The sequence below is a fragment of the Platichthys flesus genome, chromosome 8 (genome assembly GCF_949316205.1).
Source record: "Platichthys flesus chromosome 8, fPlaFle2.1, whole genome shotgun sequence".
NCBI lineage: Eukaryota > Metazoa > Chordata > Actinopteri > Pleuronectiformes > Pleuronectidae > Platichthys > Platichthys flesus.
The window spans coordinates 7,254,224-7,277,680 of record NC_084952.1 but is presented as its reverse complement, the minus strand read 5'-3'; the positions used below and the strand labels follow the sequence as shown (position 1 = coordinate 7,277,680).

The window sequence follows — 23,457 nt, the reverse complement described above, 5'->3', positions numbered from 1 at the left end:
GCGCGTGTGTTCCATGTGTCTGCTAGCGTGTGATCTACTTACCGGCTGCTCCCCGCACATTATTTTGTGGATTGTTGGTCAGATGTGTCCCACATGCAAAACTTGACTTCAATAAATCATACATTCTTGCAACATACTTGAATTATATATGACAAACTGACTCATACAGAATAAAGACCTTTAAAGATGTAGTTCTGCTACAGCTGACCTGACCTTTATTAGCCAGGCTGGTGGTTCGGCTCCACAGCAGAGATGGCAGTGATGATCTGTCAACCACTTTCGTTCAGACTTGAGACCGGTTCAGATTTTTAATTCAACTACTGATATTTATTGGGTATTTGGCCTTTATTGAAAGGATGAGACAAAGCGAGGAAGACAAGCAGCAAAGGGCTGCAGGAGACCTCCATCCTCTGTATGCAGGGTGCCATTACTAGGAGGTGAGCTAGCTAGCTGGTGCCGAATGACTCAGGATGATAGTGATGATCCTCTGACCGGGCAAACAGGATTATTGGTCAGAAAATGAGACGAGAAAGTGCCTCAGTTGTCCATAGCACAACGGGGGGGGGGGGGGAAGAAAGACAAACACCTCTTCTATCAATGGGAAAGGAGCTAATTTTATGTCTTTTATACAGCAAGTGTACAATGCTAACATGCCAAACATATATTGTGAAAGTGGTAATGTGCCGCTTCACTTCCCTACAGCAGCCGGCTGGTAAGAGCCTTGCCCAAGGACACGTGGTTGAAGTAGCACAGTATGTTCTTCCCTGTGCAGATTTCTCTTTTCTTTAAAAAAAAAAAAAATCACTAAAACAACCTTCAGTCCTCGAAGGTTCCAGCTCCAGTAAAGTTGTAACAAAATGACAAAGAGGAGAAACTTTAACTTGACCATAAAAGAATTCCTCTGGTCGTAGGTGTGATGTCTTTGAAGACAGCTGCTGTCCGCCTATATGTGCTGTGGCAGTTTCTGTATGTTGTCATCATGTGTGTGGCCATGCAGGCCTGTGTGGGTGGTCTGTGTATCCCAGGGGACCTAATACAGACGAGAGGAGTCAATAAGACGGCCAGCTTATCGTGTGTGTTTGCTGAGCAGAGAGAGTGAGACAGAGAACACTGCAGGGATCAATAGCATCTTCCCTGCACCCTGTAATCTGAGGGAGCAGGTCGATAGGGAAGGAAGAGAAGAACAGTGCAGGCACACTTTCAGAGCTGTCAGTTTGTATGAACTATTATATATTATGCACACACGCATTTGTATTCCATGTGTTTTCAAGATGGTAGAAAGAAGCTGAAATAAAGCTTTTCAGTGAGGTTTGTGGATTATTTTATATTTTATTAATTCAAATGTTTTGAACCGTACAACTTGAATGTCCGGCACCTTTATTGTAGATTTACCAATATCTCAAAACCTGGGCACACAACCATAGACTCTATATGAGGATGATTGGCAAGACTACTCCCTTTAGTTATTTATAACTATATATTATTGGCACTATCACCAATCTCTGCACCTTAGAACCGCACGTGCCCGTAACTCTCTTACTCTATATATTGTTGTTCTATTGTTGATGTTTTTTATTGTTGTTTTTATATTGTTGTTTGTACAGTGCACCAACAACACCAAGGCAATTTCCCTTTATGTGCAAATATACATGGCAATAACAATAATTCTGATTCTGATTTAAGTGGGGCCAAAGTGTCCTGATCATCCCCTGGTGGCTGGTTGCAGTATAGATCTTAGTATAAATCTTCCCTCCTTCATGTTAGTGGATGGGACATTGAGCAAATTAAAAAGGCATCAAATACTTTCTGTCTTTTTAGGTAGTTCTTAGCACACTGATGTTTGTTCAGGTATTGTTTTTTTTTAATTCCTTTAAGATAGTTATTTAGTAATATCAAAGGGAGGTGTAATGTCATGATTGAAAGCTGAGAATGACTCCTGATTGGACCTCAGGGAACTGACTCTTTAAGATCACAAACTGTTCTGCACAGTCACAACTAGGGGACTCGCCAGGCTGAATTTATGTCATTCGGACCGAGAGTCAGTCCCAGTTGAAAGTGACCTCATCGGGTTTGGCTTTGTTTGATCATTAAAAGACCAGTAATGCACCAACAGAGGGAACCGTGACTCTCTAACCAAACAAAACAGCCCCACACACCCTCTGTGTCTACACATTATGTTTATTATCTACCTAATAAACAAAATAAAATAAAAAAACAGGATTTCAGTTTGTTTTTGAGGATGTTTACATTCCATTTAAAATGCATGTGGTGGGATATGTGGAGACAAAGTGCTGCAGGCTGTGGTGCAAACCAACAGCTGCGCAGCTGAAGCTGCCAAAGGTTGGAGCTGTAGGAGCAGTTTAAGTTGCCTTCAGGCTTTTATAAACCCAAATGAGCTAAGCATGCATATACTCAACACGTCCGGCCTTTGCTATATTAATGCTTTGAACGTGCTGGGCTACTTAAGACTTTAAAAAGAAGGTAAACTGAATAGCTCTGATCTCTGGGCTTCCCTTTATCCATGTATGTTAAAAGGTATACCATTATTTTGATCCCTCTGATTTCTAGGACACTTTGTTTCATGGATGGAATGAAGGATGAGCAGGAAACCACTGAAACCTCACAGTGATATCCAGTGATATAGGATGTCATGTTTAGGAAAGAAATTCAACTTACCTTAATGCCAGCCTCCAAACAACAAATTAGCACCAAACAATACGGCCTCCATGAGACTATTAATCTGTCATAACCTTTATATCCGCTGTGCATCTCTTAGGTATTTACAATAGTGTACACCACTGCTCTGTGCATCATGTGAGAGTTAATGAGCAGCTGGGAACAATATTATACTTACGTTTTACTGGATCTCACTTCTCCAGGCACAATTTTGCCCCGTAGCTCATAAAATGTGAATGTGAGTTGTGTATGGTTCTGAGATAGGGAAACTTACACCTACAAGGATTGGAATCAATTGCATCCTCCTCCTGCACATGTATGCATGAGCTATGCTAGTGGCTGTAAATGAGTTAGCTCTCCCAGAGTGATCCTGACCAACAGGATTTATTTCATCACACATCACAAGTCTGTCGAGTGTGTGTGACTGAGGACTCACATTGAGATAGAATGCCGGAGAGGGCGGTCTTGAACTTTTCTTTGGCCTCCTCCATCTCCTTCTCGTGCTGACTCTTCTCGGTCATCAGCCGGCGGATGTGGCTGTTGGACGACTGGATCATGGAGTAGAAGTTGTTTGCGTTCCTGCGGTTGACTTCGCCTCGTTCCAGCCAGGTCAGGAGCACACGCACCGCTTCATGAAAGTTGCCGTCGTCTGGCCGAGAGGTGAGCAGATATAGAAAGAGTCAAGATTCTGTTGCGGAAGGTCAACATAAAGTTCCGGGACACTTGTGATGCTGAAAGCAAAAGTTGCTGAGCTGAAAATCATTTTCAATGTGAAGAGTTTAGTCATAATGCATGAGTACGTAAAATATTAAGTTTGTCACATAATAAACATCTGTTTACAGGGAACTTAAAATAAATATAGTAGCATGTAACACTGTTTATTGAGTAAAACGTAGAAGTAAAGTTGGAGATAATATGGAGAAGGTGACACTGAAAAGATTAAAATTGAGAAGGAACCAAATACAGCTGTGATACAGGATCAAAAGGATAAAATATGCATTAAATATATAACAAAAAAAACAACATTATAGACCACAGTGATGCCTGAGAATTTGTTTTGAGGTGGTCTGAACAGAAGAGCCTCTGCTGAGCTTCTTGTCATCAAAAGGTTTGGAGAACAGGAATTTAACTGACACTGAAAAATGGTGTCGGTGGAAGATTCAGTGAAACAGCGAATGCAAATGTGCATCTGAACAGACAGCGATCAGAAACAAAACGTTGGCGAAAACAACATCGCACAGTTTTTCTATTTACACCAGCGCCAGAGAGGGAAGAGCAGAGAAAAGACACACGCAGATGGTAGAGAGGCATAAAGTCACAGCCATTTTGTTAACGGGCAACTGTGACTGAGACCTGGAAGTGTCACTGCTCATTAGCGTGGCGAGTTTATTCAGCCAGAAACTTGACAGAAAGCTGAGGAGACATGGCAAGTAGAGCAGAGGGGAGAAAATGGAAGCCATAAGCAAAGAGGAGCAGGGGGAAGAACGAGTAAGAGATGAGAGGGATGGGGGGGGGGGGGCAGAGGCCAGAGGGAGCCGATATATACTGTGTTTTAACAGCCTTCAAGTTGCATCTTTAAAAACAAATTCCCTGAATTTGTTAGAACATCAGAGTATCATGTCAGTTTTACCAGCTTTGGTTAGGGACTGTTCCTGTTATGTCTTGGCTGCTCCCTGCAAGCACCCTTACACACACACACACACATGCACTTTAACACACACACACACACACACGCACATTAACACACTCACACACACACACAAATTATCCCCTTACCCACTACCTTGTTAGTTAAGGGTCTGCATGAATTACAATGGCACTATGGTTGGTTCTATTTTCACTCCAGTTTGCTCATTAACAACGTGACCATTACAATCTGTTCTCTACTTGAAAACGCCCTTAGCGTAATTAAAACAACCTCAAGCTTTATCTCCCCCTCTCTGTTATGCCTGCGATATACGATACACATGTGTATTTATCTATACTTGGCCGTGTCCACAAACCTTTAATCTTGTCCCCCAGCTGGCTGCACTCGTGCTCCGAGTAGTGGACGATGGGAGGGGGGGAGGGCGGCCGGAAGCGATCCTCCTCTACTTTGCGCCGGTGCCTCTCCTCTCTGGCCAACAGTCGCTGGTGACACTCCCACTCGTACAGATCGTCTCTTGCCTGAGCGAAGTCCACGTGAAGACGACCGGTGTCTTTCTTGTCCGTGCTGGAGCCCAAACGGATACGATAACCTAGGCAGACAAAAGTTTGAAAATTAAAAGCAAAAAAAGGAAATGAAAGGGAGAAGGAAATGGGAATAAGTGTAATATGTAATAGAAGTCTAATGGGGAAGAAGCAGATGGGGCAGCAGGGAACTCACCAATTAAAGTGAGTTAATCTGTCTCCTCAGACAGTTTGATGTCATTTTCACAGTGTGATTTGCAAACTGCAGGTGTTTAAATGCCTCTAATTTCTTTTAAAGAAAATACTTTAGACTTAATTTTTTTTTCTCAGCCAAGTTAGCATCACGGCTCTGTGGGTGGCACCTGGGGTAGGTCCACTAGTTTTTCCTAGATTGAAATATCTCAATAATTACCGTAACATTACCATAAAACTTTGCAGATATTCATTTTCTCCAAATGATGGAGCCTATACCTGCCAAATAACGGCCGTCCCATTAGCCTCTGCTGAACTTTGTGTGTCTGCAGACTTCTTGTCCCGTCATTAAATGTTTGACAGCAGAGAGTGACAGAAACAAAGGGAGGGAGAGAGATGAAGTGATAAAGATCGACCGTCAGATTCAGACTGAGCGGGACACAGTTGTGTGTTTTTTCACTTTGGATCTCTGCAGCAGTGCGAAGCTCGAATGATGTTCATTTCTGACAATTTCACACATTAAATTCACACGTTTTATTAATCTATGTTCATTTTCAGTGATTTGGCAAATATATATATATATATGATAATCGCTGGAGTCTCACACTTGACAGCTCACAAATGAAAGGAAAGAACAAACAAGATGAACCAGATAGACTGAATTGGAGACGGTGTGCAGCTTTTTAATGCAAATGCTAAAAAAAAACCCCCCTGCAGGTGTGAATCTGATGAGAATTCACAGGAAGCAACAGGGAAAATAGGAGCCTGAGACTGAATAGTAACACAAATGAGTTTTTGTCTGTTGTTGTGGGGGAGTTTTCCATCACCTTTCATAACACCAAGGAGGTTTGTTTATTTGTGGGATAACACAAAAAATTAAATAATACATTTTCATAGAATTTGGTGGAAACATGGAACATAGGCAAAGAAAGAAAAAAATCAACTTTGGAAGGGATCTGGACAAACATTTAGATCCCAAACAAATGTATCACTTTCTTTAACATTGCAGGCAAGTGCTCATTTTTTGTGTTGTTTTTGTGAAATACGACACAACGGATGAATTGACACATTTAACGTCAGGGGGCAAATGTTGGATATTATCTGCAATGCGACAGCAACAGGTAAAAACTAAAAACAAAACAGACAGAAGGAGAGTTAATGTATTAGATTAGTGTGTGTTGTGTAGATTTTTTGTGAATGAGTGTGTGCAGGTGTAAAATAAGCATAAAAGAAACTGAAAAGGAAAAAAGGGGAGTGTTTTTTGACATTTTCACAGATTTCCCAGGGAATCAATTATGAATCTTGATGAAAAAGAGCAGCACTATTTAAGGGACTGATATGTGAGTGTGTGATTGTGCAGCTTCACTGAAATATTGAGGACTTGGTACAGGCTCTACTCAGTTGCCATTGTGGTTTATATTGAGACCATTTTACAGAATACACAGAAAACGAAAGAACACAATATTTGATTAGGGTCTACTTCTCTTCAACGTGTCCTATTGTGCTTATTGGATGACTTTCAGAGGATAAACTATCGCTGTGGGGGTTACAATGAGAAGGCCTGCATCCTTTTGTCAATACACAAGAGAAACTTGGGGAGGGAACTGACTTCTCACTCCCCCCCTCTCCTAGCTACTTCCATCTTTTCCTCACTCTCTGCGCCTCACTCAATTTTCTCAATTGGTTCGTCGTAGATTTAAAGTGCAATCATAGCCCATTTTGGGATTTAATTGGTTGAAATGAACAGAAGAGAGAGAGAGAGAGAGTTTTGTGTGTGTTTTTGAGAAAACACACGTGTGTGTGCTCTTGCTGGACGCAGTGATGATGCTCACAGCGATTCACTTAGGGGCCCAACAAGCTCTCATCACAGATGAAGAGGGGAGGCCGAGGCGGATGCCAGAGCAAACAGGAAAATAAACGTTGAGGGCTGAGGGCTGAGGGCTGTTTCTGCTTCAGTCCGCTCTCCCTGCTCCAGGCTCCCAATCTACCACTACTTCAATATTTCATATGAGGAGATCTCAGTGTGTTTGTGTGTGTGTGTGTGTGTATGGGGGGGGGGGGGGGGGTTATTTATGGGAAAACTGCACAGCTCTGTCATCTGGCTAATAAATGGACCTCAGCTCCCACATCTCACTGTAAGAATAAGAGGCAGAGAGGCATAGGATCTCTCATTTGCACACACAGATACAAACACACACACACAGACACACACCCACGCACACACTAAAACACTCACGCACAAACACACACGCACTACAGGTCAAGTGGGATTTAAAAATAAAAGAAATATGTGTCCAGCAGTTCACTGAGATCAGATTTAAGAAATGTGAAAGGAAGAAGCTGCTGCTAAGATTAAAGATAACAAATGATAAATGTTGTATTGTGGCAAGACAAGGAAAGGCAGAGACGCAGGTACTGTTTACTGTCGTTTATTCAGTAGCTAGGAAGAACGAGCACATGTTCCCCATACGGGAAATATATATAGCTACAGCCTCTAACATTACCCATCAACCCACTGGGTGAGAGGACACACCCATGAGTGCACGCCACACAGCCCCCCCCCGAACACCCAGAGGGAAAAAAAATGGGACAACAGTCAGTACCTCTCAGGGGGTTTAACGAGGCGGCCACAACGGCTACGCCGACCCCCGTCCGCAAACGCAGGGGTGGAACAGGCAGAAGGGACATCATTCACAACAGGCACAGGATCAGGAGGCACAACTGGAGAAAACAACACAGGGGTCTTAGAAGGGGGGCGACCACGACGGGGAACCCGGGCCGGTAGCACCTCTTCGCCAGCCAACAGATGAGCTGGCTTAAGCCTGTCTAACGAAACGCGCTCCCTGCGCCCGCCCATGTCCAGAATGAAACTTTTAGAACCCGCCTCCAACACTCTAAACGGGCCGTCATACGGGGGCTGGAGGGGAAACCGGTGAGCATCGTGACGCACGAAAACAAACCGAGTGGTCGCGAGATCCGTTGGCACGAAAGACCGAGGAGAAAAATGATGCACGGGCACCGGTGCACAAGCGGCCTGTGACGCAGGACGCGCAACAGGAACCGGAAAGGGGGCCGAGCTCTGAGGCAGAAACTCCCCTGGGACGCGGAGCGGCTGACCGAGCACCAACTCCGCAGGCGAGGCATCCAGGTCAGCCTTAGGAGCCGAGCGCAACCCGAGCATCACCCACGGCAACCGATCCAACCAATTTGCATCTGAGAGCGCAGCCCTCAATGACGCCTTAAGCGACCGGTGAAAACGTTCACACAAACCGTTAGCCTGGGGGTGGTAGGCAGTGGTACGGTGAACCTGTGTGCCCAAAGACTTTGCTAGCGCCGACCAGAGATCCGAAATGAACTGCGGGCCTCTGTCAGAGGTGATATCAGACGGTGCACCAAAACGTGAGACCCAAGCTGAAAGAAAAGCGCGTGCCACGTCCGCAGATGTCGTGGAAGACAGAGGAACCGCCTCTGGCCACCTAGTGGTCCGATCTACCATGGTAAGGAGATGTGTAAAACCCTGGGAAGGGGGAAGAGGCCCCACAAGGTCGATATGCACATGATCAAAACGCTTGGCCGGAATCAAAAATGGCTCGAGGGGCGCCCTAGTGTGCTGGTGAACTTTTGCGCGCTGACACGCCACACATGTGGCCGCCCACTCTTTGACCTCTTTGCGAAGGCCAGGCCACACAAACTTCGAAGACACCAACTTCACCGACGCCCGGACACCCGGATGAGAAAGAGAGTGCACCATATCAAAGACCCGACGGCGCCAAGCAACCGGCACCACCGGGCGGGGGCGGCCCGTGGAGACGTCGCAAAGGAGGGCAGGCCCACCATTTTGCACCACTACCTCCTCCAGCTCCAGACCGGTACTCGCAGCTCTCAGTGCAACGATACCCGGGTCCCCAGGTTGGTCGGCAGCCAGTGCTGAAAAATCAACCCCAAGATGCACAGGGCACACCAGCACCCGTGACAGGCAGTCTGCCACCGGGTTCGCTTTACCCGCCACATGTTGGATGTCTGTTGTGAATTCGGAGATCGCAGCTAGATGGCGCTGCTGGCGAGCAGACCATGGCTCTGTCACCTTCGCCATAGCAAACGTCAATGGTTTGTGGTCAACATAGGCTGTGAAAGGGCGGCCTTCGAGCAGGAAACGGAAATGACGCGTAGCCAGGTACAACGCTAACAGTTCCCGGTCAAACACGCTGTATTTTCGCTCACTGTCTCGCAAACCGCGGCTAAAAAATGCAAGGGGCTGCCACGCACCCGCAACACGCTGTTCAACAACTGCACCTACAGCCACATCCGAAGCATCGGTCGTGAGGGCGATAGGCGCCCGAGACGCGGGGTGCGCCAGAAGCGCCGCGTTAGCCAGGGCAGCCTTAGCCCCCTCAAAAGCCTGGATCCTCACAGGGGTCCAGTCAACCTGGTCCTTAGCTTTCTTAAGCTTCAAAGCACCATACAACGGTTGCAGGAGTTGGGCCGCACGAGGCAAGAAACGATTGTAAAAGTTTACCATGCCCAAAAACTCCTGCAGCGACCTGACCGAGACTGGACGGGGAAAATCCGCAACTGCATGCACCTTCGAGGGCAAAGGAACCGCACCCTGCGACGAAATGCGATGGCCCAAAAAGTCTATGACAGACAGCCCAAACTGGCACTTGGCTGTGTTCACAATGAGACCATGCCCATCAAGGCGCTGGAAAACCTGCCTAAGGTGCGATAAATGCTTATCAACCGACGGGCTGGCCACCAAGATGTCGTCCAAATAGACGAAAACAAACGCGAGGTCACGTAGCACCGAGTCCATCAAGCGCTGAAATGTCTGCGCTGCGCCTTTAAGGCCGAACGGCATTCGCAGGAACTCGAAAAGACCAAACGGTGTAATGACTGCAGTCTTGGGCACGTCCTCTGCCCGCACAGGCACCTGATGATAACCTCGCACCAAATCGATTTTAGAAAAAATTGTCATGCCCGCCAGACGAATTGAAAAATCCTGAACATGCGGAATGGGATAACGGTCATGGGCCGTAATGTTATTTAAACGGCGGAAGTCACCAATGTGGCAAGACAAGGAAAGGCAGAGACGCAGGTACTGTTTACTGTCGTTTATTCAGTAGCTAGGAAGAACGAGCACATGTTCCCCATACGGGAAATATATATAGCTACAGCCTCTAACATTACCCATCAACCCACTGGGTGAGAGGACACACCCATGAGTGCACGCCACAGTATCACATATTCTTGGCTACTTTTGCTGTCGTCTGCACAATAGAAGATAATGAGGCCTAACCCTAACCCTCCACTCTGAATTCCCATTTCAATAGCTCCTTTTTTCCTGATCTACTTGACATCAAAACATGGGAGGATCCTGAATAATTAAATGATCCTTTATGTTTGTGGTGTGGGCACTAGCTTTAATTATTTAGAAATACATGTTTTTTCCTGTGTGGGTCCTGTAAGATAATACCCACGAGCCCTTGCTGCTGTTGCTATGGTGAGTCACATCTGCAACAAATTCAAAATACCTTGTTGTTTCCTTGTGATTAAAACACAACTGATGCTGAGTTTCTTACACAGTTGTTTTTCTTTCCCGGTTTCAAGCCTTTCAGGTCTCAAAATGTGATTCACTTCAGATTGTCAATGAATACGAGGTTTACTGCCAGCTGCCCACTTAGAAACTGCTTAATATTCCTGCGTGACATTTATCTAAGTGGCATTGTATCTGCTACAATACACAGAAATACTTTTACCAAATAGGGCGTGACAAAGGTTTCCGAGTAGCGATGGCTCACCTGACAAGAAGAGTGCCTTGTCCACGGTGAACTCTTCCGCAAATCTGATATGGCAGAAGTTCTTTTTGCTTTTGCGTATGGCAACGATGTCGCCGCACTGTCCGAAGACCTCCATTATGAGCTGCTCGTTGGCGTTCTCGGGCAGACCCCCTACAAACACTGTCTTACAACCCGGAGGACGGTCTCTTGTGGCGGGAGAGGGAAGATCTGTCGAGAAAAATAATGATGTATGGTGATGAAACTGTGAGCACAACAGATAATAAAGCTGAAATACGCACAATTCAAGGAATGACTCAGCTGTCTGAGAACACAGAAACTCGATTAGGTGTGAAAAATGCTCTGAGAAGCTGTAGACAAAATATCCAATGGCAAGAACAGAGTGTTTTGATAAGAAAACTGCTGTAAATTATTCTGACAGGAGCAGGTAGGATTTTCTTTCTTTTGTTTTTCGCTCATAGGTAAATATGTGTGGAAATATATATCTCCAATAAAAATGTTTCAAAAAAAAACTTTATGATGTCTGAAATAAAGCAGCTGCACACTTGTAGCCTCAATCCAAAAATATATCCATTCAATGCCTACTTAAAATGTCAACATCTAAATGGCACTGACTCCATCAGGTTCACACAATAACAAAAACCAAGGTGTTTATGCTGCTGACTCTGCCTTCCAGGTATATCAATGAATTTAAAATATATATATATGGAGCTGAAAACCACTCATACAAAAAAAGATGCACGGTAAAAAAAGTCCAATAAAGATTCTGATTCTTCACTTAGAGACATGAACATTCAGGCTGAGACGAACATCAACATTAAAACTAGAAACCTAACTTTCCACATTCTCATGGAGCTTGATGCTACCGAATTCATGAAGTCAAATATAAAACACTGACCTTATGACCTAAAAATATGATGACAGTTTAACGCATGAGTAATGATAACTTAGAGCAACAAGCTCAGATTGTTTTTTGTTCGATCAATGTTAATATCAAACCATGCCATGCATGAAAATGAAATCCTTTTGACTACAGAGTGATTGCAAAACCTCTCATGTGGAAGGTCCACTGCATCGCAGAAATCACTTATTCAACACGGACGAATGTTGACTGATCTAATCTCCAATAGATCAAGCTTCTCATCCATGATGAATATGATTAGCGTGGGCTATGAGGAGTGAACGAGCTAATCAGTGGAAAGCTGGGATGATGTATTTCTGGGTGTCTGCTAGAAAGGCCTGACGCTCGAACCCTGTAGATATATCGACATGATGAGAAAGAACTGGGGTTGACCTTGGTTGGATATCTGAGCTGTATCACCAGGAGAAACTCAGATATCTATTGCTCTGATTCAAGTGTGATCAAAAGGGTTTCAGGACTAAGCACTGGTTGGGTTCAGTAACAGTGCAACAAACTTCTGCAGAACACAGGTGCCTGGTCATCTTCTAACTGAATGATACTTAACTTGGGAGGACTGTGTTTTAGTTTTCTAAGCAGCATCACGCAAAACCTACAAAACAGATGTCCATGGCAATTGGTGGAAGGATGCTCTACAGGTCACGAAAGAACCCATTGACTTATTGTGTGGATCCAGGTCAGGGGGAGAATCCAATCCTTTTGTTGTGGAGCTCTCTCAGCAGGATGACTGGTCTAATAACTTCGACACAGAGCAAGGAGCTTTTATCGCTTCTTCGCATTCAGCTGATGTCGTCTGGGCTCCTAATAAGATGCCTTCTGGGGCCGAGCTAAGAAACTTGCGGACGGGAAGACCAGTTTAAGAGGAGAGTTTAAAGACCTGGTTCTGAGCTGTAATAAACTTTGCATTATTAACGGTTAGAGTCATTATTCAGTGTCATAAATGGATGGCAAATAAATTCTATGTACAGATTATGAGACGATGGGCCCCTGGACACAGACAAATATAAGACCTCACCACTCCTCCGACAAAGAAGTGAGACTCCAGGTGAGTCTCTTTGTGGTCCTTCTGTAGGTGTTTTTTGTCTCTTTATGGTCATTTTGCATTGTTTCTAGTTGTCTGTGTCTCTTTGTGGTTGTGTGAACGTTGTTTTATGCATCGTTGTGGACATCTTTCACCTCTTTGTGGTTGTTTTGTGTCTCTTTGTAGTCATTATTTAATCTCTTAGTGGTCCCTCTGCCTCCTATTTTCTTGAAATGTGACTGTTACAGGAAAAATATCGACTGAAGTTTCGCTCCATGAAGGATTAAACTAGTTCTGAGTTGAGATGGCTGGAAAAAGTAAAGCTGGTGCAGAAAAGGTTGCAAAAGCAAGAAAGAGCTTTGTTGGCAGATGCAACAAAGAGTTTGAAAATTGACTGACCTTTTTCGGTCCACGAGGGGCTGATGGGGGTGATTGTGACGATGGGGAGAGGAGAGGAGGAGAACAGCGAGAGCAGGAGGGAGAACAGGTGCAGTGCAGCATGCAGCCGAATGTGTTGTGTTGTAACTTAGATCAAAAAAGTTGTTCGGTTTTGCAACAGAAAGTTTTTGTGACTTTGGACTGTTGTGTACTGCTGTGCTACTGAACCCCACTGTTCAGCACATTAGGACACGTTATGCAAATGCACAACACAGAAGATTCAGATAAACTTTGTGCGACAGACTTCAAGGCTGCTAATTTAAAAATGCAGACAGAGAAACCGAGGAAAGAGAGGAGGAGGAAGGGGAGAATGCTAAGTCCACAGTGGGGATAAAAGAAACGCAGTTAACAGGAGGGAGAGACAAGATACTGACAGGTTGTGAAGATGACTGAGTGTGTGAAAACTGCATTATGCTTTTCTGATATTTTATCCAATTCATTTGCATATATTTAGGAAGATATACATGTAAAATACTATAGAACGGATGTATCAAAATACTAACTTTTCCTTCAAGAATTACACCAGAATTGAATCTGATGTATTGGACTGAAATATACAAGATTTTGCATTTTCTGCAGACATTGAGGCTGCTGCAACAGACTATGTCCTGCTCTCTGTGTTGTGTGGCTCCTGCACTGGTCTGCTGCTGTATCGCATCCTCACCGTCCAACACTTGGACAGATTTGGAGACGGGGGGGATTTGCTAATTCATCCGCGAGCACTAAATGAGGTGAAGGTGTAGACTTACATCTGAGCCATTGGAAAAACCGTTTCCATTTGAGGAAGTGAGAGGCTTTTAAGGGATTAATCGATACCAGGAGATGACGAGAAGAGGAACAGATATAAAAAAAATGCCTGATTATTCAATTACAACAACTAATCAGCTGAAGAATTCTTTCAACTGTTAGTCGACAAATATTTGTTTTTTCTTAGAACGAAAACAGACAAACAGCAGTCTGTTTTCAGGCGTAAGGGACAGTGCATATGTGTACATACATGGATGCACACGCTAGAATCCTCAAAGCTCAACAGAATCTGTTTCATCTTCCCTTAGAGCTAATTTATCAAATCTATTCAACACTGCCTTCAGAAGTTTCAAAGAGTCAGAGAAACAGAAAACAGAGTTCTATGTCCAATTTTACTATCAAAGCAGAATCACAGGTCAAAGTGTTGAGTCTTTGCAAACCATTCAGAGGAAAAACAAAAAGGGAAGTACTACAGCACCTCAGCAAGGAATAGGTGAATGGGACGAAGCGGCTGTGAAGAGGGATCAAAGCTGAATGCAGAGTTTGACTGAAGACAAAAGGAGAACGACGCTCCAAGAAAAGAGCTTTAAGGAGATTCACTCTGACAGTACAGATACAGCATCTGGTTTTCTTTCTGCTGGTTGGAAAGAAAAGGCGATTTAAGTTCTTACTTTAGGACCCTCCTATTGACGTTTACTACCATTTGCATTTGCAACATTCTGTAGACCAAACAGCGTAGAGAATAATCATTACACCAAGGAATACTAGAATAATCTTGAGTTTCTCCCTTAGACATGCTGTGGAGATTTTTATATCATTTTATTCATCAATTGACATCGTTAAACATCACTACTTTGCATCTAAAGGCACTTTTGAGAGCACAGTGTGAAATAATGATACGCCTCTATCATCATGTTCTCGTCTCATTCCCCCATCAGCTCTATCACACTCGGAGGCGATGCAGCTTTAGCGAGACATATGCTAAAGTGCTGACTTTACAACCACATTTTGCATCTTTATGTGATGTGAAGGGCCTGGTATGTTTTCTGCCTGGTGGAACCAATAACGTGCTGAATGGCTTCATTCCAGAACTTTTCAAAGAAGGTGCTATTTGCTCGTTCAGTGAAGTGAGTGCATAGGTGTTGTTGCGATATGTGGAAAAAGCCCAAGAAGGTTTTTTACCCAACCATTCATTTTCCTCTGCTCGCTGCAGGTCCAGTCTGCTTTAGCTGCAGAGGTTTCCTGACATGTCCCAGTTGTCTGTCTCTCCATTCATGTGCTCCAGCTCTTCAGGGAGGATCCATGGGGCATTTGCACTCTTTATCACTCTTTGGGTGTGGTCTGGTACATAAGCACATGTCTCACTAAAGCTGTGTCACACACATAGAGCTGGTAGGGGAATGAGAGGAGAACATGATAATCAAGGTGTATCATTATTCATCACTTATGCTCTTTAGAATGAAACAGTTTGTTTCAGCATTCACTTACATAAGCTTTAATAGTTGCCATTATGCTTGAAATGTCAGTTGTAAAGAATGTCGCAAATGCAAATAGCAACTTAAATTTGTATGCCTCTGCCAACCAGTGTACTTTCAGTCTACAAATGTGTTTTTTTTTCACATGCATATGTGGTCACAGTGACCTTGACCACCAAATTCTCGTCATTTCATCCAGCAAATGTTTGTACCAAATTTCCCTTAAGGTGTCTTTGACATTTCATGTTCTCAAGAACGGGACAAACAACCCAAAACATAATAATTCTGGCCACAGCCTTTATAGTAATAAAAATGTCAACAGCAAGTTCCCAGAGCCGACAGTGATGTCTCAAAAGGCTTTTTGACTGACAAATAGAAGATAGAAGGTGGAAGCAGTAAGTTTTTGCTCATTTGCATTCAGTTGATCATGTTCAGAAATACTTCTGCAGAAAGGTCCAGGGGGGTAGATGGCCGATCCACCTTAACTGCCTCCTTTCTGTGTAAAGACACCAGCCAGCAAACGAAACCTAATTAGGCTGCTTGCAGCATCTATCTCAGTCTTTCACTCACTACCCACAAATCATGACCCCTGATTGTGGCTCCTTGGTAGTGAGTAGATCGAGTAGTAGATGAAGAGATTTGTCTCGAGGCTCAGCTCCCTTTTTTCTACAACAGTTGAGTAAAAAGCATCAATCACTGCCATGCTGCACCGGTTCAACTGTGTGGATCTTGTGCTCCCTCTTAGAGGGTATTGCAGTATAAACCTATTTTCTGAGGGGTGATGGACACACATTTTATGTCTATAGAATGCACGGGATAAACAAAAATGGTGCCTACATTACCCACAAATGAACTAATCTGTCAATATTTGAACTAGAGATTCATTGTGTTATGCAGGTGGTGCCTTCATCGCTACAGTCTGAGGCAGATCAGGCTGCAGAGTCTGGGAACCTCACTTCTTTCTACCTCATGCTTTTCTTTTTAAATTTGGAGGTGTTCACTTTCACCACAAAGTCTTTCCAGATGGCTGCAAACCAACCTGGTGCAGACTGGAGGTCAAAGTCAAATCAAGTCAAAAGACCTACACAACTGTAAGAACTGCAGAAATACAATCCTGAGGAACCCATCGTAGAAAAAACCCTAACTTAGCAGAGACTGATCTTATACTGCATGCAACGATGAAAATTTGTTGAAAAGCAATACACTTGCAAAACACATTCATCTAAGACTCCAAAATACCTTCAGGCCCCTCAATTGGAACCATGTTGCCTTCAGAGATGCTACCAGTAGCAGCTGGCCCCTAACAACACAACTCAGAGGTCACAGACTCACATCGTCCACCAAACTGTGGTAGCAATTATCTCGAGGGTGTAACCAAACCTTGCTGGCTTCTTAAAGACTTGACTTTCATGAGCAGTATCAAGCATAGACTGTTTTTTCCTCAGATGTCTGAATACCTGGCTTAGAGATTAACTGCATCCTGTGACTGAAATAGGTGACAGGTGAAAGAGATCTTAAGAAGAGATGGAGATCAAAAGAATGAGTCGACAGTAACTGGGACAGAGCAGACAGGCAGGAAAGTAGAAAGTAGTTTTGAAAATAAAAAAGGTACAAAATCAGTGATGAGTCTGTACATCACTTTGGATGGAAACACTTTGATTCTCAAGCATAAATCATCTATTACGCCATAAAAATCAATTCATTCAATCTAGAATGGCACCTAGTTGAGTGCATAACTCTACCAAGGCCCAACACCTCCCTTCAATGAAAACAAGCCTTATAGCTAAGGCCACATTGTGTGTCTCAGCTACACGTTGGTGGTAGTTACAGGTTTCTAAACCTTTTTGTTACCACATGGCAGATGAAAACAGCATTCGCCTTTAATGACACCTTATCTAAATCACCTATATCAAGATTTTATTTGGATAAATAGATTTTTTTTCACATAATTCTCTGACAAATCAATAAAAGTGTTAAAAAATGCCCTCTCTTGCAAGGTTAAGGAAATTGAAAAGAATATCCCATATCTGCCGCCTGATCTGGAGCCATACCAAAATGTAATGGAGTCTTTGCTTAACCATATTGCATCCTTCCACCAAGTTCTGTGACGACTCATCCAGTAGTTTTCAGTAGTTATGAATACATAACCTCCAAGGTGAAGTTAATGAATGAATGTATAACAGTCAACACAAAACACAGGAAACAGTCCTCGTTGTGCCACAGCCGGCAGACCCTCAGACCCTCCCCTCAGCCTCAGGGTTTATACAGCTTGGTCCTTTCACAGCACCGAGTTAATTTCTCTGTCTTCGCTCCTGAGGACGAGCTTGAGAGATGTTCCTAAGTGAAGTTAAACTTTGAATCAGCTTTTCTCCATGCACCACATTGTGACACTGGCGGTTTATGCTGTGGCATAAAGAACCCCACAGATACACATGCATATCTCAAAAACAGCTGTATGGCTGTGTTAGAAAACACATATTTGCCTGAGAGAATACAACAGTGTGTGTTTTGCTTCATGAAGGCCTCGTAAGCTCCCCAACGCAACTGTGGTGCGGAGCTTTTTCTTTTAGTTCACTTTGAAGATGACGTGTAATACCTTTTTGAAAAGAGGCCCCAGGCAGAAACTTTTCTGTTGAAGGGAATCTGAAATGCGACGGTGAGATCTATCAAAGGACCCCCCACTACCTGTTTTTTAACTGGATAATTGGAAGGCGGAGGTGAGATAAATATAAACAGCTGGTGTAGCACACCTCTTGTCAAGAGTATACAAAGTGAGTTGCCATAGATATACCAATATTTCTTTGAGCACACATTCTCAATTGTGATCACATGGAGGTTTTTCTCTCTTATTTTCTTTGGGGCTTTGTTGACAAAACAATTGATTTGAAGAAGCCATTTCATAATTTTTCCACAAATATTAACAGATAAATCAATAATGAAAGTATTTTTTTACTCACAAGAATAACATATTAAAGTGATAATTAGAAATGAGCAACACTATCCACGAGGAAGATTGTGAGATGTGCGTCAAAGCTTCAAAAACAACTCATAACAACACAAATAATTAGACCTTGTTTTGTGATTGAGCTTTTTTGATGATTTTATCATGCAGCTGTTTCCGAGGCCAACTGATGTTACGTTATCAGAGGCCTTCAAACGTTTGATTCTTTTTCCACTGGTCAAAAAACTCACTGCAATGGGAACGGACACAATCAACGGACTGACACAGGTTTTTTATTGGCACTGTCCCCGCTCGGCAGTGATAGAAACATGGCATGTTGGGTATAAATGTTGATTTCGTCCTCTTCATCTTTTCGTTGGCGGTCTAGATTCTGGGAGCAGCACATTTTCCTGCACGACATTATGACGCAGAATGAACTTCCAGGCATCGGCGTGTAAATAGCTCATGTAAAACATTGTGCAGAATGCGAGGCTGGGAAGACAAAGAGGTGAGCTTCTCAAATGTCGGCACGTTTTGTGAAAAAAACTATTGGCAATGGGAAAGAGCTCAGTTGCCTTTTTCTTTTTTGATTTACCCCGGTTTAATAAAACCTGCATTTACCTGCTAATATTGGTGCAAAAGAGATGCAGTTGAAGAATATGCTGGGTTATTGGTGGTTGGGGGAGCTGGTGTAGTATTAATGTGATATCATGGCTTACTGGGGTTCGGGGGGAATAGGGTGCAGGTCTTGCAGTGGATGATCTCCTTGACAACCGGTAAATCCTGGGAGAGCTGTCCAGGCACGATACCGATGCCGGGCATCATGGGGTTCATGGGAGTGATTCCAGCCATCATTCCAAGGGTGGGGTCAAAATCTGTGGGCAGGAGGGAAGTATGAATGAGATGGAAGAGAAGATAACACCTACACAGTACCATTGAGAAAAGCTTAGGTCAACATCAGTGACACACCAGCAGCCAATACAGTAATGGAACCCACATCCATTCGTGAATAAATCATCCTGTAAACAACATGCATATTTTACAAGGTTTTGACTGAGTCTCTCTCTCTCTGTCACTCCTGCTGTTTGAATGATAACCCTATGGATAAAGTAGATGATTGGATCTAGCACCTACATAACAGAGAGACCTTTATTTACAATATCGGCTCACACCGCAGTTGGGAAAATGTGCACACACCTACACACGCCAGCACCGACATCCTTCGGCACCACGTGTTCCATTGTGTGCCCAAGCCTCCCAGTATGGAGCTTATTGAAATGGAAATGCTGCCTCCCTCCAGTATGTGCCTCAACGTCACATGCAGAGGATTCAGAGTTGACAATTCCGCCGCCGGGTGAGTAATGTACAACGCACCTGTGTGTGTGCACGGCACGCAGGAGCAGTAGTCACTAGAACAAATCCTTCACTTCAGATTATACGCACACTGTAATTTACTAGACGTGTGGCAAAAATAAATCTGACACACTGCCTTGGAAACATTTAGAGAAGGTTTAATTTTGTTTGTGCCGATAAATCCGGATATGCAAAACAAAAAGCTAAATAACGAGAAGCAGAATATGAGAGGAAAAAGTGTTTTTATATTTGAACTATTCCTTTAGCTTTTCTCCACTTATTTCAATGGATGGATGGAATGATGGAAACATTTTAAGGGAAATGACTTGTCAAAGATAAACTGATGGTTCAATTTAACACATTTTAAGCTTTAATTTATAAACTTTAAAAATCAACTTTTCATTTAAATTAAAAAACTAACACCTTCACTTCATAATATTTCTATAAAAAATAGAGAGTAACAGCAATTAACACTAAATGTGTTCCATTTTAACCTGTGAATTTTCTACAATAGCAGAATCCAGTGAAGGAGAAACGATATTTACACCTCTATCATATACAAATTCAACAAGTGATAGATAGAACTTTTCCTTACAAGTGAGTACCTCTAAATCTACTGTAATAGAGAAAATGGATGAATTAACGGACGAGAAGTGAAAGAGACTAAAGTGCACGTTACAGAAGACGTGCACTATACGTCCCTGGAGCAGGGGAGGATGCAATAAATACTTTGGACTGATAAAACTGACTGAAGGACAAAAATGCAGAAAGAGAAATGGAGGCCAGATGGAGAAAAGAAAACACTCCCAAAAAAGAGGAGGGGGAGAAGTACATTAAAGCAAAATGGATGGAAACCTTATGTCTATTGATGACCTCACTATCAATCTCTAAACGAGGAGTCAGAGGAAGAGCGGTGGTGATAAGAGGGTCCCTGGTTGCCAGGGGATTGATGACTTCTTCTGCACGTTAGGGTGGAGGAAAGTAAGACAGATAGCAGAAGGGATGATAAGGAAGGGTGGGTGGAAGATGGGAGGGTGGTGCAACAGCCAGCCTGAATACCAAACACAGCGTAAAGAGAGAGGACAGAGGATCTAAGACAGGGTTGTAGGACGTGGACCCACGGACGAACATGTATCCAGGAAATCCTCTCTCATCGAAATCATTCTCCATTTTCTGCCGAACCAATGCTCCCACTGTTCCAGGGGTAAAATAAGGGAACATGCTTATGCGTTTGTATTGTGTGTGGCTGAACAGGAAACTCAATTTCAGCTCGCACGGAGGACACGATCTTGTTACATCAGGGCATGGTTGCTGCAATTTCACTGCAGTGCTGCTCATGTTCCCTCTGGAGTCTCTGTGTGTGTGTGTGTGTGTGTGTGTGTGTGTGTGTGTGTGTCTTCGTATTTATCCTCGTCCATTAGGAGCCCGGGTCCCGAAGCAAACATGTCACACAACCATGTGTAATAAAGGAGATTTAATTCTTCCGAAGAATTTCCAGCCACAGCAGTGTTCTCTCATCTCCATTTTTCCGACAACATAGCTCGAGGACATGTTTCATCAGTGACATACCATGATTCCCCCTCCCTCAGTGTTTTTCATTGTAGTGAACTATATAAGTAGACGCAGATGAACATACACCATAAGGGGCTGTATTTCATCCAATGTATGCATCGGTGCTGTTTTCTGTTATGCTGCAGATTTAAATTATACTTTATATTGGTTCAGTATTTATTCGAGCACATCATACATTTGAAAAAGTATTAAACTGGAGGATTTGACTGCAGCTTGTACCAGAGTTGAGGTGCCCAGACATTAAGTAGCACTAACCAAGCTGCAGGTTTAAGGGAATAACACCTCAAAGTTATGGATGTCCTACAGCACAAGATAGTCGAAACTTTCTTTTTTACCCACAAGTGGCACCACCCGATTAAAATTTAAAGGTGAATTTCTACAGAGGAAACTTTCCCTGGGAAACAGGGACCATCTGAAGGAGTCAGTTCCCAAACCTGTACTTAATTCCACCGGAGGAATCACGGTTTTAAATTATGTCCCAGGGAGATAGATCTACTCCCCCACCCAATTTTTTTTTGCTAATGGGGTAACACTCTCTGAAGGTTAAGGAACGTTTTGGTTGAGGCTAAAGGCACTGAATGTTGCTGACTGGTCAAATATGGTAGTTTTATGGTTTTACAGCATGATTGTCATCTTCTGCAAAAGACGAGAATGCAGGTGTGTCGTGAAAGAGGACAGAACAAACTAATTTGCTTAATCTTCTCTGGGCTTTGGCTGCAAATCACAATGTGCAGGAGGAACCCTCACCTCTGGAACAGCACCTGGACGTTAATTCTCAGGAAATTAAAGATTCGGAAATTTTCTTTTGTGGAAATAAACCTTGAGGTACGAAGTTAAAACAACTTGTTTAGTTGCAAAGAACTTGGTACACAGCGCTTGTCACTCGCAAAACTCAAAGGTTTGAAGCATGTCTAGTTTACACAGAGATGGCTGCAGATTCCCCACAAGAACAAGCAGAGCACTCAAATCATTTCCATAGACCTGAATCATCTGAAGCAAAGCAATGACAGCAGGACTTTATATTTATGCATGTGTAGATATTTTCATGGAACCAACCATGGGATATAAGAGAAATTATGTTGATTTCTAATTTAGTTCTTCAGAAAATGCTTGTTATACTCTTCTTGTCCTGGAAGTTAAAAAATGTGCGGTCATTGTAATTACAATGTTCTGGTTTTAAACTGACCCGGGTTATTTGTTGCCCGTCACCATCTTCTTTTCTCCTCTGTAAGTGTGAACTATCACAGTGAAAAGGCCACAGATAAAAAAGGTTTAAAAATAAAGCCAGGCCGCGGTGAAGCGGTAAAGCTGCAGCTGATCGATACGATTTTAAGAACAATCCTAAATCACATTTTCAGCCGCTCACGTGAAAGTGGGACGAGGTTAATAAACAGTCGATGTCACCGGGGATGAGTGCTTGAGTGTGTCTTCCTGGCACTAGTTTCTTATTTAATAACAATAAATCCCAATTCCTGAGAGAAATGTTACAACACAAAACCACTATAACAAGAATTATCCCTTCACAACATTGCAAAACATCTTGTAACTAGTATGACTCTCTGTTGGAAAAACTAAGCTTCTGAGTAGAAATTCTCTCCATGACGTGAACTCTAGTTGAAGCAGCACACTTTGGCTTGAATGTGGCTCAAAAGACACATTTCTGAGAAGCCAAAAGTTATTTAAGTTATAAAAGTGAGTAGTCACAATAACAACAGGCTTTGTTATACAAGTACATTCACTCATGTACAACAAGGTTCTGGGTTTGAACCCTGGTTCAGTCTTCTCTGTGTGGAGGCCACATGTTCTCCCTCTGCCTCCTGCTACTCTGACTTCCTCCCACAGTCCAAAGACACCAGGTTTCGCTGATTCACGACCCTAAGATTTTACATTTATTTTCGAATGATGTGTTGAGCCTTCAACATATGACGTCTTCCTGTAGATCTTACCGTGCAACAGCATGACAATAGGCTAAAATTAGCCCTTTACAATTAGCTACTTGTGTTGCTTGAAATCTAGGAAACATGTGAAGGCCATTTCTCAGCATCCAGGCGTTTGACAACCCACACAATTACTTCAATCAATAAAATACTCAGCAAACTGAATGAAAATGAAAATGATTGTTAGTCGCTGCACTGACCTGAGAAAAATTAGAATTCCCCGTT

At 43.2% G+C, this 23,457-nt stretch overlaps 1 protein-coding gene across 3 annotated transcripts in view; it reads right to left on the bottom strand.

Annotated features, from left to right (window-relative positions):
* enox2 (ecto-NOX disulfide-thiol exchanger 2) overlaps window positions 1-23,457 on the bottom strand; it is a 163,777-nt gene that overhangs the window by 22,493 nt on the left and 117,827 nt on the right. For all 3 annotated transcript variants that reach the window (XM_062394409.1, XM_062394411.1, XM_062394410.1), the window contains 4 exons: window positions 19,090-19,245; window positions 10,833-11,039; window positions 4,680-4,913; window positions 3,113-3,325 (listed from right to left, as the gene is read on the bottom strand). In XM_062394409.1, the coding sequence (XP_062250393.1) occupies window positions 3,113-3,325; window positions 4,680-4,913; window positions 10,833-11,039; window positions 19,090-19,245 (810 nt within the window). The remainder of the gene's footprint in view (window positions 1-3,112; window positions 3,326-4,679; window positions 4,914-10,832; window positions 11,040-19,089; window positions 19,246-23,457) is intronic.